Source organism: Crinia signifera, chromosome 7 (genome assembly GCF_055691185.1).
Source record: "Crinia signifera chromosome 7, ASM5569118v1, whole genome shotgun sequence".
Classification (NCBI taxonomy): domain Eukaryota; kingdom Metazoa; phylum Chordata; class Amphibia; order Anura; family Myobatrachidae; genus Crinia; species Crinia signifera.
The window spans coordinates 153,580,680-153,598,645 of NC_139223.1; the positions used below are offsets into that span (position 1 = coordinate 153,580,680).

The window sequence follows — 17,966 nt, forward strand, 5'->3', positions numbered from 1 at the left end:
AGGAATGGTCTGATGCGTGAGATGTTGCGTAGGTGAAAGCGGCAAGACTGTGAGAGAGCACGAATGTGGGGGGTGAAAGAGAGGGAGGAGTCAATGATGACACCGAGGCAGCACGTTTGGTCGGTGGAGGTGATCTCGGTTTCACCAATGCTGATGGAGATAGTGGGAGAAGAGGGGATGTTCGGGGGATGGAAGATTAGAAGTTCAGTTTTAGCCATGTTTAGTTTCAGTAAGCGTTGGGTCATCCAGGCTGAGATGGCCGTGAGGCATTCGGAGACCTTGGACAAGAGTGATGGGGATAGGTCGGGGGAGGAGAGATAGATTAGGGTATCATCAGCATAAAGGTGGTAATGAAAACCATAGGAGCTGATGAGGGTGCCCAGAGAGGTGGTTTAGAGGGAGAAGAGGAGAGGGCCAAGGACTGACCCTTGGGGAACACCGACTGGCTGCGGGGTAGGAGGAGAGAAGGAGCTCGGAGTGGAGACGGAGAAGGATCGGAGATGTATGAGGTGAACCAGGAGAAGACCGTGCCAGTGATGCCAAAGGAGCGGAGGGTGTTGAGTAGGAAACACCTTCCTCCTTGTGCATTGCGGCTACATTCATACGCACAGCTTATGTATTGCATGAATCACAATTCATTGTACACAACCTTCCATGACTCACCCTCAGCACTTGTGTTATTATCAGGGCAGCCGAGAGGAATGCTGGGCGCCGGTAAAATTTTGGGGGGTGGCCTAAGTGTAGGAGGTGTGGCCACCTCCCACGCTTATGTCATGCCCCCAACATGTTTAGAGGGGGGGTGAAAGAAAACTTTAAAAACTCTAAACTCAGCAGCACACACCTACAGCATGTGCTGTGCTGACAGTAGGCTCAGCATGAGCTCACATGCTGTCTGTGAGATGCTCATGCTGAGCCTGCTGTCAGCACAGCACATGCTGTAAAAGTGTGTGCTGCTGTTGCTGCCAAGGAGGGACGGAGGGGGAAGGGAGGGGTCGGACCAGGGCCCCCTCCAGCAAGCCCGGGTAATTAGTACCCGCCCCCCCCCCCCCATCTTGGCTGCCCTGGTCATTATCCAACACTAAGCATATTTCTATTAAATTGAATTTGGAACTCAGTTCTGTGTATTTAATTGATAAAAGGTATTCAACTATAATGATGGGTGTGACCAATAAAAGCATTTTAAAGCTAAGTAATGTTTCATTAATTATGTGAAGATGCGATGAGTGGAGACATATATTATACACAGGGCCGGTGCAAGGCACCGGAGCGTCCCAGGCGAGTCGGGGTGGGGGCTCCCCGGTGCCTGGGGGGGTGGTACCTGTATTATAAAGCTGTCGGCGTCCCTGCAGTGCTGGAGCGGGCAGGGGTGTCCGTGCCGCGGGGGTACCTGCGGCGCTGTCACTGTGTATAAAGCTGCTGATTTTGAAAACACTTGCCGCACGCTGAATCTCAGCCAATCAGCGTGCGGCAAGTGTTTTCAAACACAGAAGCGCTTCCCGCGCCGTCGCGCGCATAGCGCTAGTTATTCTCTATTCACTGCAGGGACCCCGCTGCCGCCAGCAGCTTTATACACAGTGACAGCGCCGCAGGTACCCCCGCGGCACGGACACCCCTGCCCGCTCTAGCACTGCAGGGATGCCGACGCCGCCAGCTATATGCTGGGGGTGAGGGGCGAACTGCCACCCTGGGATAATTTGGTCTACAGCATGATGGTCGACAGTCATTAGGTCGACACCATTAGGTCGACATGGGTCTAGGTCGACATGGGAAAAGGTCGACATGGGAAAAGGTCGACATGGTTCTAGGTTGAAAGGTCATTAGTTCAACAGGTTTTTTTCACTGTTTTTTTTTTACCTGAATGTGAAAACAGCTGACATGGACACAGTTTAAAGTGCACCGCATGCATCGGGCACACTATTTTATTCTCCCACCACACCCTAGTGGATGGTAGGGCATGAAATACCACCTGTCGGCACATGTTGGCTCAAAAAACTGTGAAAAACCCCATATCGACCTTTTGACTGTCGACTTAGACACTGTTGAACTAATGACCGGTCGAACTAATGACCTGTCAAACTAATGACCTGTCGACCTAGAACCACGTCGACATTTTCCTATGTCGACCTAGACCCATGTCAACCCTTTCCCATGTCGACCTAATGGTGTAGACCTAATGTCCGCATCCCGGCTAATACACATGTAGCTACCCTTGTTATACTTCTAAACACACATGTATGGGCGCTCAGGGACTCGCCATTCGTACTGTCCATGTGCATGTAACGAAGGTTACACAGCTGGCGTGCAGGATCTAATGCTTGTGGCCTGTGAAGGAGACTTTTGCTTTAGGCTGCCCAGAAGGTGCTGTAGCACAATGTACATAAGGTTCCATCAGTAAGTTACATTGGCACAGCCAGAGGCGTACCTAGATATTTGTAGGCCCCATATTAAAACTATGTAAGGGCCTCCTATTTAGCAACTGATGGTGTATGTAAAACATATTAGTTAGACAGCAAAGATGGGCCCCCATAGCAGTTGCACCCATTGCACCAATGGTAGTTACGCCTTTGGGCACAGCCATCTGGCAGTCACCTTAAGAACTTTACGACCCCCACATTTCATTAGGACGAGTGATAGGGAAAATGCGTAGAATAAATGAGGCCTTTATTTTATTCCTCTGCTGTCACCTGCAAGGGTAAGCTCTGATGGATACATTTACTAAGATTTAGGGCGGGATGTATTAAAATACATCGCCGCCCTTCGCCGGCTGTCTGCCGCGATGCCAGCGCATATGTACTATCATATGCGGCTGGCATTGCGATGCGGTGACGGAGCCCCCCGCGATACCTGTACTCTGGTGTGCGGGGGGTCTCCATCACCTCCCTGCTGCCTGGCTCTCCCCTCACACCGGGGACAGCTAAGCAGGCTGTCTTCGGCGCCTCCTCCTCCCCGCTGCAGCCGGAAGGATGTCCGGCTGCTTCACTAGGGGGAGGAGGGGTTTACCTTCCGGGGTCCATGAGGACCCTTCAGGAAGGTAAGCCAGAGGGGGGGTCGGCGAGGCGGCGGGTTTGCGTCGGATGCGGCGGGCGGCGAAAAGAATCCCATAGGCTTCTATAGGGTATCGCCACCCAAAGGTAGCGATACCCTTCAATGCGGTATCGGTTTTGATACATTGGAAAATGCTGTAAAACCGGGGTTTTACCGCATTTTCAGTTTGATACATCTCACCCTTACTAAGATGGGAGACATGCCTAGGTCCCCATTTAAAAGGTGGGGATCCATATGCTTGAGTGTCGACATTGGCATGAAAAAAATTTGAAAAACTCATGTTGACCTTTTCACATGGCAACCTTTTTACATGATGGCCTTTAGCTTGTGTCAACTTTTTGCCTATGTTAACATTGTGAACCTTCTGCTAATTACTGTTGACTTAGACATTTTCTGTGAGCTAGACGAGGCCTACTTTCAACAGTGAGAGAGATTTAAGGCTGTATTTACAAAGATGGGAGTTCTATTGAGGATGGCACATTGCTATGGGCAACCAGTCAGATTCTATCCATTATCTTCTAGATGGTGGTTAATAAATAAGAAGTAGGATCATGAATGGTTGCTACGGACAACATACCATTTTCAGTAGAACTCCCATCTTAGTAAATAAACCCCTTAAATTATTTGGCATGGGTTGTCCTAGCTCAAATCTAAGTTGCAGTGTAGCGGTGCCCATGCACTACTGAGATGTATTGCAGCAGCGTATAGCCATCCAACCTACCTAAACCGCCCAGGACTTTCCCAGAAGGTAGGATCACATGTGACCCCACTCCCCACCGCCGGTAGAGGTGCAGAGTCAGAGGTTGGATGGGCAGCAAGTCCGACCTCCTGCTCACGTCTGATGCGGATGGGACCACACATTGGACACAAGGGGACATCAAACACATTCAATTTTGGATGATTTCTTGGCCCAATATGTCGGGATGTGTATGGGCACTTTAAAAATAAAGCCGGCCTGTATTTTGGGATACATGCAAAAGCAGCCAGTATTTACTCTGCATATAAAAAAACATACATTTTTCTGCACCTTTTGCATTTGCAACATGGTTTGTTTCAGGTACAAAGGGGCAGATGTATTAAGCCTGGAGAAGAGATAAACTGGAGATAAAGTGGAGATAACTTGGAAGAGCCAATCAGCTGTGTTTGAAATATGACAGTTGGGATCTGATTGGCTGGTTCGTTATCTCCTTCCACTTTATCTCCAGTTTATCTCTTCACCAGGCTTAATACATCTGCCCCATTGTTACTTGTTTTTTCTATTCTTTTCCCTGTGCTTCCACTTCAGAATCAGCTAACCTGACAAATCAGCGCAAACCACTGACATCAACATTATTACACGTTATAAATTTATTACACGTTATAAACGCACAATTAAAAAATTGGTTATTATATCATGAAAATGTATATTATAACAAATTCGGTAACAATATATCATGCATTTTAAAAAAAGATTATGATGTAGTCAATCTACAAACCACAGTAGGATAAATTATATCTCGTATATATTTGTGTCAAAAGTTTAATGTCACTACAGGGAAGATAAGCTTGTCAAATATGAGGCTCTTGTTCAATGACGTTCCTGTAAAGATTAATAGAACAAAATAACTAGTGTGAACTCTAAGCTGGTTGCCGAGATCTAGTGTGACTAGCAGTGGTCACTTGCTACAGATTAAAGATTAAGAACAATTGTTGCTGCTGTGTACAATGAAAGCACAAAGAACCATTCTTGTAAGAATAGCAAATCTCTCATTCTATTGGCCTGAGAAGATGTATAATAATCACTGGCTGCTTACACAAACGCTTGATTGCGCTATTTGTTCCCTTATAAGAAAGGCAAATGTGTCTGCTATTATTCTAAGAATACTCCAGGAAACGTGCGGGCCCCAGCTCTGGAAGGGCAATATTGCTGAATATCGGACAAACTCTCATAATGTCATTGAGTTCTTTTTGTTTTAGCCCAGAGCCGACAACAGCAGAGTGCTAGGCTGACAGAGAACCGGTAAAACGCGCTATTTATGTGCTGATATTTATTTAACATCGTCTCCTGTTGGGATTTACAAGTAACTCAAAGACACCCATAATGGCAGAAGAATTACAGGTCCCAGAATATAATGGAAATGTGCAGACTGAGATAATCCCAGTGCAGATCACTGATGTTATAGATGAAATGGACACATCTGTTGGATGCGAAACGCGTGAATGTGATCCAGTGTTTACAAGCAAATCTACAGAGGAATCTGGTATCCATCTCGTGGACACAGTTGCTACGCCAGTTGTGGATGTACATAAGGAGGAAATGGAGGGAGGTATTCTGATAATATGAATTTATTTATTATTATATAGTTTTTAAATGTACCGGTGTTTTCTAAAGGAAAATGCATTTATTTTATTTACAACCAAGTTATACCCCTTTCACACTGCACTTTTAAAACGGTATATTGCCGTTTTTTTTCCATTTTAAAACGTTTAAGGCTGCAGTGTGAAAGTGCCAGAGTTGATTTACCGGTTAAAGTTAACTGGTATTTCAACACGTTCAAAAAGCAGAGTCCTACACGTTTCAAAGCCGTTTTTTAGGCAGTGTGAATGGCTCTATTTCTATGGCTTGAAACGTGTCCCTTGGGGGTTAAACAGGTTGAATGTGTGAATGGTATTAAATGCTTTTTAAAACGGTTTTCACCTGCAATGTGAAAGGTCTCAAGGCTCTGACCCGTTTTAAAGTCCCATTTAAGAATACAGGGTCAATACCCGTTTCTGCAATGTGAAAGCAGTATTACTTTTGTTCTGGAGATTTTAGCTGAAATAAAGCAACAATTTTTCATGCTGTAGGTTTGAAAGACAAAGTTTTGAGCTTAAGAAAACTTCCTACTTTCCCTACAACATAACTTGACATTCACTTATACTCTCATAGGACTTTTCTATATACTGTACATCTATCTGTGTGTCTATGTATCTATCTATCTATCTATCTATCTAGCTAGCTATCTATCTATCTAGCTATCTAGCTATCTATATATCTATCTGTCTATCTCTGTATGGCATACCAATCTATCTATCTCTCCAAGGTATATGAATCTATCGATCTATCTATCGATCGAACTATCTATCTATGGCATATCAATCTATTTATCTCAATAAGTCATATTATCTATCTATCTATCTATCTATCTATCTATCTATCTATCTATCTATCTATCTATCTATCTATCTATCTATCTATCTATCTATCTATCTATGGCATATCAATCTATTTATCTCAATAAGTCATATTATCTATCTATCTATCTATCTATCTATCTATCTATCTATCTATCTATCTATCGATCAAACTATCTATCTATGGCATATCAATCTATTTATCTCAATAAGGCATATTATCTATCTATCTATCTATCTATCTATCTATCTATCTATCTATCTATCTACCTATCGCATCTAATTTTATTTATCTCAATAAGGCATATCTATCTATCTATCTATCTATCTATCTATCTATCTATCTATCTATCTATCTATCTGTCGCATCTCAGTCTATTTTCTCAATAAGGCATATCAATCTTTTTATCTCTCCAAGGCAAATCAATCAACTAATCAATCTATCTATCTGCATTACTAAAATAATATCTATCTATCTATCTATCTATCTATCTATCTATCTATCTATCTATCTATCGCATCTCAATCTATTTATCTCAATAAGGCATATCTATCTATCTATCTATCTATCTATCTATCTATCTATCTATCTATCGATCAAACTATCTATCTATGGCATATCAATATATTTATCTCAATAAGGCATATTATCTATCTATCTATCTATCTATCTATCTATCTATCTATCTATCTATCTATCTATCTATCTATCTATCTATCTATCTATCGCATCTAATTTTATTTATCTCAATATGGCATATTTATCTATCTATCTATCTATCTATCTATCTATCTATCTATCTATCTATCTATCATCTATCTATCTATCTATCTATCATCTATCTATCTATCTATCTATCTATCTATCTATCTATCTATCTATCTATCTATCTATCTATCTATCTATCTATCGCATCTAATTTTATTTATCTCAATAAGGCATATTATCTATCTATCTATCTATCTATCTATCTATCATCTATCTATCTATCTATCTATCATCTATCTATCTATCTATCTATCTATCTATCTATCTATCTATCTATCTATCGCATCTAATTTTATTTATCTCAATAAGGCATATTATCTATCTATCTATCTATCTATCTATCTATCTATCTATCTATCTATCTATCTAGTCGCTGTGAGTGACGCTGGCATTTTTAACAGATATTTTGGGGATCTCTCACAGCAATGTTGGCACTCAAAGTGTTAAACAAGTAAATAGTAAAAAAACAAGATTATTGTAAAATAATAATTATAGTGAGTTTCCTAACAGCGGCAATGAAGCCCTAGGCGGAGCTCTTCAGTCTGCGGTTCTCCAGCACTCAGTGTGTGGTGGTCCTCCAGGGCTCAGTGCATGGTCCTCAAGGGCTCAGTGCGTGGTCCTCAAGGGCTCAGTGCGTGGTCCTCCAGGGCTCAGTGCGTGGTCCTCCATGGCTCAGTGCATGGTCCTCCAGGGCTCAGTATGCAGTTCTCCAAGGCTCAGTGTGTAGTCCTCCAGGGCTCAGTGCGCAGTTCTCCAGGGCTCAGTGCGATGTACTCCAGGGCTCAGTGCATGGTCCTCCAGGGCTCATTTCCTATTACAATTTTTAACAAGATATATTTTTTATTTCCTTAGAGAAAAAGGGAGAAACAGATCCAGTGTCAATATCCCCAACAGAACCGGAAGCACAGACAGAATGTGAATCGATAGTAGGTAGGATATTATCATAGTCATATGAAATAGCTGATTGCCTGATCTTTGTCTGCTTGCAAGTATAGGCTGGCTTACACCCGGCAACCTTCAAAAAATGATAAAACGGAGAGTGATAAACCATCAGCTCCTAACTGACACGTTGCAGGCTGGGTTTAAAAAATATCAGGCAGTAGCTGATTGGTTGGTTGTTTATCACTCTCCATTTATCACTTTTGAAGCTTAATGCATCTGTCCCTCTGTGATAGTCATGCTTGATAGTGAGATATTGGGTGATTGCATTGCTGGTTCTTTTGGTTTTGTGTATGATATATGTGTCTATGAGAGCAAGGGAAATTGTATACAACATCTTATCATAACCCAACATTCCAATGTGTGCATAGCCTTAGTCTATATATGACCTAAGGCTACGTCTCATAAGATACACAGGAGTGTGCATTTAGGACAGATCCTGTGTACACCATATACAATATTCATAAACCTGTATAAATGAATATACTCTAGACCCTTGATGGCTAACCTTGACACTCCAGATATTGTACAACTACACATCCCAGCATGCTCTGTAACAGTTTTGCTATTTGGCCATGCTAAAACTGATGCAGGGCATGCTGGGATGTGTAGTTCAACAACAGCTGGAGTGTCAAGGTTAGCCATCACTGCTCTAGACTATTGCTAATGCTGTAGTATATTGCAGCTAAAATTGTAGCCAGTATAACTGTGGTAGAAATATAGAGATGCTGGTTTTGATTCACTACATTGAGGGTTACTGAAAAGAATCTTAGGCCCCTCTGCGGCTGTTTTTTGGGGTTCTCTATTCTGCATGCACAGACCTGGCAAAGGCTAATGATGCACCGAGTCTAGTGGGTATGATTGCATGGGCACCACCCAGGCTGTTTTGCAGATTCAGCAGATACTAGCACTATGTGCAGGTTAGGAGATGCAACCTCATGAATTCATAGAAAACTGGTCTTGATGCCCCTGGCTTACAAAATAACACAGTGATCTGTTTAAGAAAAGTTGGTCTATAGCTTAAATCATACATTAGGCAAACTTATGCTACAGATCACAGTCCTCACTATCAGTGGCTGAAATTGTGGGCTCTGGTGCAAAAATACAATTCGGCCTCCTCCTCCACTCAAACCCAAGTTTACAATATGCCACACAGCAGTGGGTGACAGGGAGAGGCAGGGGGAGGCAGAGTGTGATAGGGAAAAACAGTAGGTGACCTGAAGAGGGTGACAAGGCAGCAGTGGGCCCCTTAGTCCTCAGGGGACCGGTGCATTGCCAGAGAGGAATCTTCCGATCCTTCACAGGCGTCCTACATGCTTTTACCACACCCAAGCAGGGCAGAAACGGTGTGACCTTTCTTACTCTGAGAAGGTTCCTACTGCATACCTACCAACATGACCCTCTACAGGAGGGACACAATGTTCTATATCTGGACTTCTTAATTCATGATTACCATACCCTCCAACATCTGATCAGTGTAAATCGGTACAAATCTGGAAAGGGGCATGGCCACTTGTAAAGGGGCGTGGCCAGAAGCTATGTACATAAAGTTGGAGGGTATGCAACACCATCCAAGCATCATGTAAGTATGCAGGACTACTTTTCCCAGGATACATTGCAATGTACCCATATAACATGCCTGTAAGAAGCCAGCTGCCTGGAGTGTAGAGTTGGGCAGCAGCTCGGACACCGGGCAGACGAGGCTGCTACAGGCAGTGGCTGCAAATATTCCGTTGGGACTGTCGCCCGTGCCGGCATGTAATATGTCCGCGGCTGGGGGGGAAGGTCCCGGCTGCAATGGTAGAGGGCACTGGGAGGGGGGGAGCGGCTCACACATGCCGCACCCCACAGGCGTGACGTCCCCCAACCGATGTCTCTCCCTAAGCGGGGGGGGGGGGGGCCTGCATGTCCCACCGCCGTGCACCCTGGGAGATGTAGTCCTGGTCTGCTGCTCCCTCACACTCCCTGGGAAGCAGTCAGCAATGGTATTAACTACATCTCCCAGGGTGCACAGGGTCCCTCAGACAGAGCTTAATAAAATCGGTACAATCGGTACACTTTATTTTAGCCGGTCCAGACTGTTAAAAAACGGTACAGTTGGAGGGTATGGATTACTATCACCTGTGTGGAAATACCTATCTCATCAATTAACCAGGTCCAACACAGGTGATGGAAATCATACATTCAGGGGGAAGTGCAGGAGCAGAGCATTGTGTCCTTCCTGGATAGGGTCATGTTAGGAGGCGTGCTACTGTACAATAGTTGAGTGAGGTTTTATTACTATCTGAAGTTATAGGCTGGGTTTATGTATTGTTCTGTGGATTACGCCTGCCTTGCACCCATGGGGCTGTTTGCACGGTTGTGGATTTGGTGGCCATGTTGTTTTATGCATATTTTTTTTTTTTTACAAAGAGCACATGTAGACAGGTATATCTGCAGATGTGCCCTCTGCATAATGGTCAGTGTAAAGCTAATGCCTTTTTCTTAAAGTATGTATATTTACTTACTTAGACTGTGGAATCAGTAACTGTGCTAAGGGCAATGATACAGTATGGTGGACATGTGTATGTCATTGTTTAATCTTAGAAAATTTCAGTTGCCAACAGATTATCTGATGCACGATAGAATCCTCACACTGATCTTACTAATCATGGTGTATGTAGCTATTTAGTCAGCTGGGCTACATACGGTATGGGTGGTGAGAAGACTAACCTTGGCATCCCAGTGATGGAAATTCAAACAGGGGCTCTAACCATCTACCATTTTTACTTTTACATACTTAGGGTGGATGCATCAAGCATCGAATTGACTTTCATGTGAAGATTGTCATCCAGTCTTTACATATACTGCTTCTTAAGGCAGTGCATTTTCATTCACCGTGGGCCTGATTCAGACGCAACGCTGGCTGTCAACACCCCCACTCTACTTCTAAAACGTCTGCAGCTTAGGGGACTTAGCTTAAGGGGCACTGCTGGGCTGTCTTACCAGCATTGTAGGCCCTGGGCGAGGCAATACCCTGGGACCTATACTTGCCCATTAATGGAAACCAATAAAACAATCATAATATGGGCTATTTGTGGTCCTGCAGCATCTCTGCACATAAACTGAATAGCTAGAAGCACTCAGTATGTTGACAGCCATTCATTGCAGGCTGCAGGCTGAGAGACAGGAAGATAACGCCAACACCCATCCTTACTCATAGGCCACTAGAATTGAGAACCATCAGGTTTGCATACATCTTCTAATTAGGCCCTGTGTCTCTATAAATGCACCATCAGTGCACCAGCAAAACTTGCTCCAGCCTTGTGGCCGGTGCCGTTTTTCCATCTGAGTATGGCCTCCTATGTCAGTGGTTCTCTGTCTCTACATGTAGTCGCTTAGTTACAGATCTGAAATGGTTCTGCCACCCCCTGTCACCTGTATGCTCAGAATAATCCCAGATCCTGCGTGCGAATATGTAGGGCAATGCGTGATCCAACTCAGTGCCATGATTAACTATTGTCCTGGAACAACCGGGAGACTCTCAAATATCGGGTGGTGCTCCTGGCTCCCGGGAATGGTGGGCAAGTCTTCCACACCAGCTGCTAGTTTTTGCAGAGCACCTGTGGGAAGTCTGAGGGGGCCTGATGAGGAATCACATAATACAGTAGTAGCCCCACTCCCGCAATACAGTGAGTGTTTTCCCACCAGAACTATGATAATTCTACAATGATGCGATTGTACCACCATGTTCCACATGCAGCCCATCTTTGTGGCCACCTCACCCCCATATACGCTAACCAGGCTACTTCTCTCTCAGTGCAAAAAACATCAACCAAAAAACCTAAGTTGGTTATTTGCAGATATACATTCATAAAAAACTTTTAAAATAAGTCTTGAAACCCAATGTAACCATTAATCAACAAATATGATAAGTATATGTATTACTGTACATGTTTCATATATCCTTGCCACCACATTCATACTGAATTTATGACTATTTAACTCTTTCCATGCAGAATCGGACAGTGAGTGCGCTCCGGCAACTACATTTATTAATACAGAAGACTTAAGTGAACAAGTCCAACAAGAAAATGACCAAGAGGGGGTTGAAACAGAAACCCCAGATATCTTGCTGCATAACCAAAGGAAGCCCCTGGAGGAGACTAGCGCAGAAGATATACTGATCGAGACAGAGGAAGAAAACACATCCATTGAGACCGACAACGAAAATGGAGAGGGGTCATATGACGAGCAAGAATATAGAGCCCGTTCCGTCAGTCCAGGTGGCAGCCATCTTGACTCTGAAGACCAGTCAGTGTCAGGAAACAGGCCTGACATTTCCAGGAGCAGCTATTCCAGATATGACACTGTATCATACCGCAAGATCAGGAGAGGAAACACAAAGCAGAGGATTGATGAGTTTGAGTCAATGATGAATTTGTAATCTTAGTGTAGCAGCAAGTATCATACACCTGCCAGCATTCCTGACTGGAAGTTCATAGGAAGTTAGGCTATACCTGATCTTCCCAGGCACATCTTCCCAGGCACAGCAACATTCATCCAAAACCAAACCAATGGAGGGAGACCAAACCCATGATTGGACATTTATACAAAAAAACAAGTGACTCTACCAGTGGCGGCTCTGTGGAGGAGGGGGGCTGCTGCGATGCCGTCCCTCCTCTGCTGCTGGTCCCTGCCCGCTGTTGGTCCTCGCCGCTGGTCCCGGACCCACCCCCGCTGTGGGTAGCTTCATCGGTACTGCACATGTGCTGGCCCCTGCCTCTATGGGCTGCTTCGGTAGTAGCCCACAGATGAATATTCAGGGTCCTGGGTCTGCACATGTGCAGTATGGAGGATGATACTCCTATTTACAGCAGCCCACGTAGAGGCATTTCGGAGGCAGTCGTGCAGCCTATAGGTAAAAACCGCCACTGGACTCTACTATAAAAACCTGGACTGTACGCAGGTGATCATTCAAGATTTCTTTATTACACAACTTCTAGTCTGAAATGTTACTTACCATTGGCCTATAGTATGTAAACATAGCAGATTAACTCAAGTTCCAATACACAGTAATTATAACATTTTTAGCACCGGTTTTGTGGTAGAACTTACTTCCTGTTACTTCCTATCCCATTTTAAATAGCTGTAGAAAAGTATTATTATACCATTATGACCTCTATGCAATACTAACATTACATGAGAACAGTAGATTCCCTACAGGTTTCTCTATGTAAAACTACTTTCTGAGGTAACATTTTATATACTATATGCATTTTCTCACAGTATTAGCCTATCACTGTGATTGTGAATACAATAAAAACAATAAAAAATGTCAGGAAGATTTGGATTTTTTTTTCTCTCCCCCCTAAATGTAACCAGTGTGTGCCACTGAATATTATCACTGATGCCGATTAAAGACCCTATAGTGATGGGGTTTACAACCTTCCCTTAAAAGGAAGAGACTCTAGGTTTGGGAGAGGGTCTGGCAATTTAAATTGTTATTTACTGGCTGTAGGGGTGCAATTGTACTGGTCGTGGCCCCTCCCTGGATCTAACCCTGGTTAAGTGGCACAAGGTGCCCCCCGTGCAGGTCAGCGCCACTGGGCATGGCTTAATACAAGTATACATATTTACTTACATGCTCATTGCCAGGGGTTACATGCTTGTTGAAAGGGGTTACGTGCTCATTGCCATGGAATTAGTGGTTTTTGCCGGAGGTTTTTTGCTCATTGCCTACATGTTCATTGCCAGGAAATGTCATGCTCATTGCCAGGAGTTATTTCCTCATTGCCACCAGCAATGAGTGCACCAACAATCCCAGAATCCACCCTTCCTGGTAGCGCTGTACACGGTACGCTCCCCTGACAGAAGCTAAATGTTGAGAAGGACTTCTAGCTTCTGTCTCCTAGAAGGGGGGCGGACATTTATGAGAGTCTGTGGACATCATGGAATCTGCAAAGACACTCCACCCCCCACAGCACTGGCTCCCTTCATTCTGCCTCGGCTTGGCCTGCGGTGGCTTTTTAAAAAAAAATACAGTATGACATTTATTGCTCCTGCCAGTGGTGTAAATTCATCCAAGTTGCCCGGAGGCAAGATAAGTATTGGGGCCCCCCCAAAGTAGTTAAATCAGTAAGGTGTCTGTCTCCAATAAGGTCATGGGATCTAATACAGGGTGTGATACTTGCAAAAATGATGTTAGAAGGAGGAGTCAGCCACATTAGCAATATCAACTGCTTTCAATTAACTGATTCAAACTTGATGGGGAGGAGAGCTGTCCCCTTGGGAGCAGGAGCCCGGCGGCATATGACTCCATTGCCTCCCAGAGTTCTGCCTCTGGCTCCTGCCCTAATATAGGGCCTTATGCTAGTTCACTCTTTCTGACAAATTCCTTCTTAGCTGGCCAAAACATGTGCACTGCAGGGGGGCAGATGTAAAATGTGGAGAGAGAATTAGATTTGGGTGAGTTATTTTGTTTCTGTGCAGGGTAAATACTGGCTCCTTTATTTTTACACTGCAATATAGATCTCACTTTGAAGTAAAACCCCACCCAAATCTAATTCTCTCTGCACAAGTAACATCTGCCCCACCTGCAGTGCACGTGGTTTTGTCCATCTAAAGGTGCGTACACACAGAGGCGATTTTGTATAATATCGCGGGAAATATGGTCGCTAAGCGACCATATTGCCCATGATGGGAGTGTGCACCGGCGATATATCCCCGGGTGCGCGCTCCCGTTTTTACCCCTGTAGTGATCGCTGGTCGCAGGAACATGCTCCTGCGACCAGCTGATTACCACTGCCGGGCTCCCCCCAGCAGTTTCTTTTTCATCAGCGACCATCTCTGGTCGCTGATGAAAAGGAGAAACTGAGCAATATATCTCCCCCGTGTGTACGGGGCTTTAGAAGGATTTTGTCAGAAAGAGTGAACTAGAATAAGTCCCATAGTCTCTGTACTACACATAGTAAAAGGCCTATAATGTAAATTGGGGGATTTAGAGGACCTGCTTTCTCCTAATTTTCTATTTTGTAACATTGGGAGAAGATATTCTTTTGTTAATGCAGTTGAAGTGGTATACCATATGCAGATTATGCTGCTTCTGGTAAAGAAAGGATATAGCTGCAAAGATTAGAGCTTTATACAGGACAGCACAACAATTATTGAAGATTACAAGTTTTTGAAAGCTAAAACTTTCAACCAAAAGCAAAATACATGCAGATCATGGCAATTATCTCATATCCTCCAATGAATCTTTCTTTTCACACTATTAAAAATCAAAACTGCCCCTGTCTATTGTGTTCCTTTTGTTTTCAAACATTCATCATGCCTTCTCCGAGCTGCACTGAATGGACAATTCCGCCTTCTGGTAGCGGAACAATAAGAACTTTGTGCGGATTAGTTGCTTGTTTACAGCATTTTGATAGATGGCGATGTGGCAGGCTATGGAAAATATGAGCGTGCAGTGCAGAGTACACTGCTGCTATTCCTATCCCTCTATTCCTATCCATCTGTTCTAAAATTGGTTTATATTCAGGAAAGCTGGTTCCCTGGTAACTGCTGGAGACTAAACAAAGAAATGCTGTAATCTAGACTGCTCACAGTGTGAATATCAAATGAACGATTCATAAATATTGTATCTACGAACTTTGCTTTGTAGCTGCATGGATGGGTGGGACCTAGTGCTCCTTTTAAAGTCTCCTCTCCTGGAGAGGCAGCCCTGACATCAGCCAATGTTAGCTAGTACATTTTGTGTTATATAATTCATCCCACGTGTTTATATTTGATTAATTGCCTAATGGTGTGTACACACGGTGAGATGTGCCGTGCGATGAGATCCCCGATGCGATCAGATTGCATTGCAGGTTACCACTCAAGGGGTTAACCTGGTAATCCTGAGAATTTTCTGGGCTATGCTCCAGTGGCCATACTGGCAAACCCAGAAAATTATTGTGAGTACCAGGGTCTACGCTGCTTAGTGCTGGGCAGCGCCGCTGAGCTGAACGATGAGCTGAACGCTGAGCTCAACTTCATCCGCTGCCCGGCTCCAGCTGCCCGGCCCCGCCTCCTTTCCCCTGGCTGTGTGCAGCGTGACCTTGCTCTGTCACGCCACACACAGCCGGGTTGCCAGGGGCAGGGCCGGGCAGCGACTGATGTAGTGCTCAGTGGGAGACACAATGGTGAAATTTACTAAGATGGGAGTTCTGTTTCAGATAGGATCTTGCTATGGGCAACCAATCAGATGCTATCTATTATCTTCTAGAGGGTGCTAAATAAATAAGTAAATTCTGATTGGTTGCCCATAACAACATCCTATGTGAAATAGAACTCCCATCTTTGTAAATTTTCCCCAAAATATCTGTATGATGCTAACATAGATTACTGACACCTAAGGAGTGGTATAGGTTCATTGGGATGCCAGTGGGCCAGATTCTCTAAGCTTCAAAAGTGATAAAATGGAGAGTGATAAACAGCCAGCCAATCAGCTCCTGCCTGACATTTTTCAAACACAGTCTGTGACATGGCAGGTAGCAGCTGATTGGCTGGCAGTTTATCACTCTTGAAGCTTAGAGAATCTAGCCCAGTGCCTAATTTAACAGTCATTAGGCCAACAACTATTGGTCGACAGTCCTTAGGTCTTCCCGAAGAAAAGGGTCAACATACATTATATCGATATGGTCAAATGGTCGACACAAGCAATCGGCCTATTGGTTATTCAGGCACTGCACAAATTAGCAGTTGGTTTTGGTTGTGCTTTGCAATCCCAAACTCATTTCTATGACAGGAATAGGAAACTCCCAACTACATAAAGGATCGGATCTGTTTTAGTTTAAACACAAAGCTGTTGCAAATGAGTTCCTTTTTATACCCCAAAAACAAACATGAGACTTTCTACTGTCAAAAAAATAATTTATTGTAACATGTCCCTAATTTACACATTAATTAATGAACATTTGGAAAAAGAAAACATTCAACATAGACTTATAAAATGACATCCACAAAACATTTCACAACCAGTTGTATTACACAATATGTGGATTTTACCACTGTACTGTAACTGTTGAAAAAAAAATTGAATCAAAAAAGGAAAATACTCCTTATTTATTAACACCTTATTTTGTTCCCTTGATTTGCTGAGGACGAAGAACATAGTAATTATTCAGTGTGTTTTCTCATCAATGCACCTCTAGTGTGGGAAAGGGGACATAGGTCAAAAGAGCATATACACGGTTCGATTTTATATATTTTTTTGTATTCCATTTTGCTTGTATACGCAAAATCAAATCAAAATCGAACAAAAATCAAAAGCATTTTTCTATTCAATTTCGATGCCACAGGGCCGTGTGTCAGGATTGAGTTGAAAGCAAATTGAAAAATAAACTGTACCGGCAAGACTTTGCACCAGTGAAAAAACTACAAAGAATCGCCTTTCAGCATTCAATCACGGACATTTTCACACTTTTTTTGTACATTTTTGCCCATGCCATTTACCTTCTTTTGGGGGGTGAATCTGCATGGGTGAAAACGGGCAAAAACGGCTGCTAATTCACCAAAACCATGTCATTTTCACACGGTTTTCGTCGATGCTGTATTTTTTGGCCAGATGAAAAATCAACACTGGGATTGAATAGGGTGAATCAAATTCGCCCGAAAAAGAAGCCTAAAAATGCCAATGAGAATTTTGACCAGGATTGAATACGGGCCATAGTCTACACCCCTACAATTACAATGTAACAGTGTCACTGAATCACTAAATGTACTGTAACAGTTTTACACAGTGCTGCAAGTGTTGCAACAAAGTTAGAAAGCAGTGGTGAATAGAAGTTACCATAAGCATCATGATAAAGCAGCATGATAAAATAGAGGATCTTACTTAGACGAGCATGGCGGAGATTGGGCCAAATGTATTAAGCCTTAACAAGTTATAAAGTGGTGGGTGATAAAGAAGGGTTAATATACGTTAATTTTGCTATAAAGAAGTGTTTTTTTTGTTAAAAGGACTTGTTGTTAGCTTTAAATAAATACAGTGCAATAAAAGTTAGATTTAGGTGTTTCTCTTCTTCCTCGCCTGAAGTCT

General features: G+C 43.4%; 1 protein-coding gene across 2 annotated transcripts; it reads left to right on the top strand.

The window, feature by feature from the left end:
• The first annotated feature begins 4,837 nt into the window (after nt 1-4,837).
• Nucleotides 4,838-13,958, top strand: ERMN (ermin). Of its 2 annotated transcripts, XM_083154022.1 has the most exons (3): nt 4,839-5,351; nt 7,820-7,897; nt 11,905-13,953. In XM_083154022.1, the coding sequence occupies exons 1-3, from the start codon at nt 5,126-5,128 to the stop codon at nt 12,330-12,332; spliced, it is 732 nt and encodes a 243-aa protein (XP_083010148.1). In that variant the 5' UTR covers nt 4,839-5,125; the 3' UTR covers nt 12,333-13,953. The 2 variants fall into 2 exon arrangements, with proteins under 2 accessions (XP_083010149.1, XP_083010148.1); XM_083154023.1 differs by lacking the exon at nt 7,820-7,897 and having other exon boundaries at nt 4,838-5,351; nt 11,905-13,958.
• Nucleotides 13,959-17,966: the final 4,008 nt, after the last annotated feature.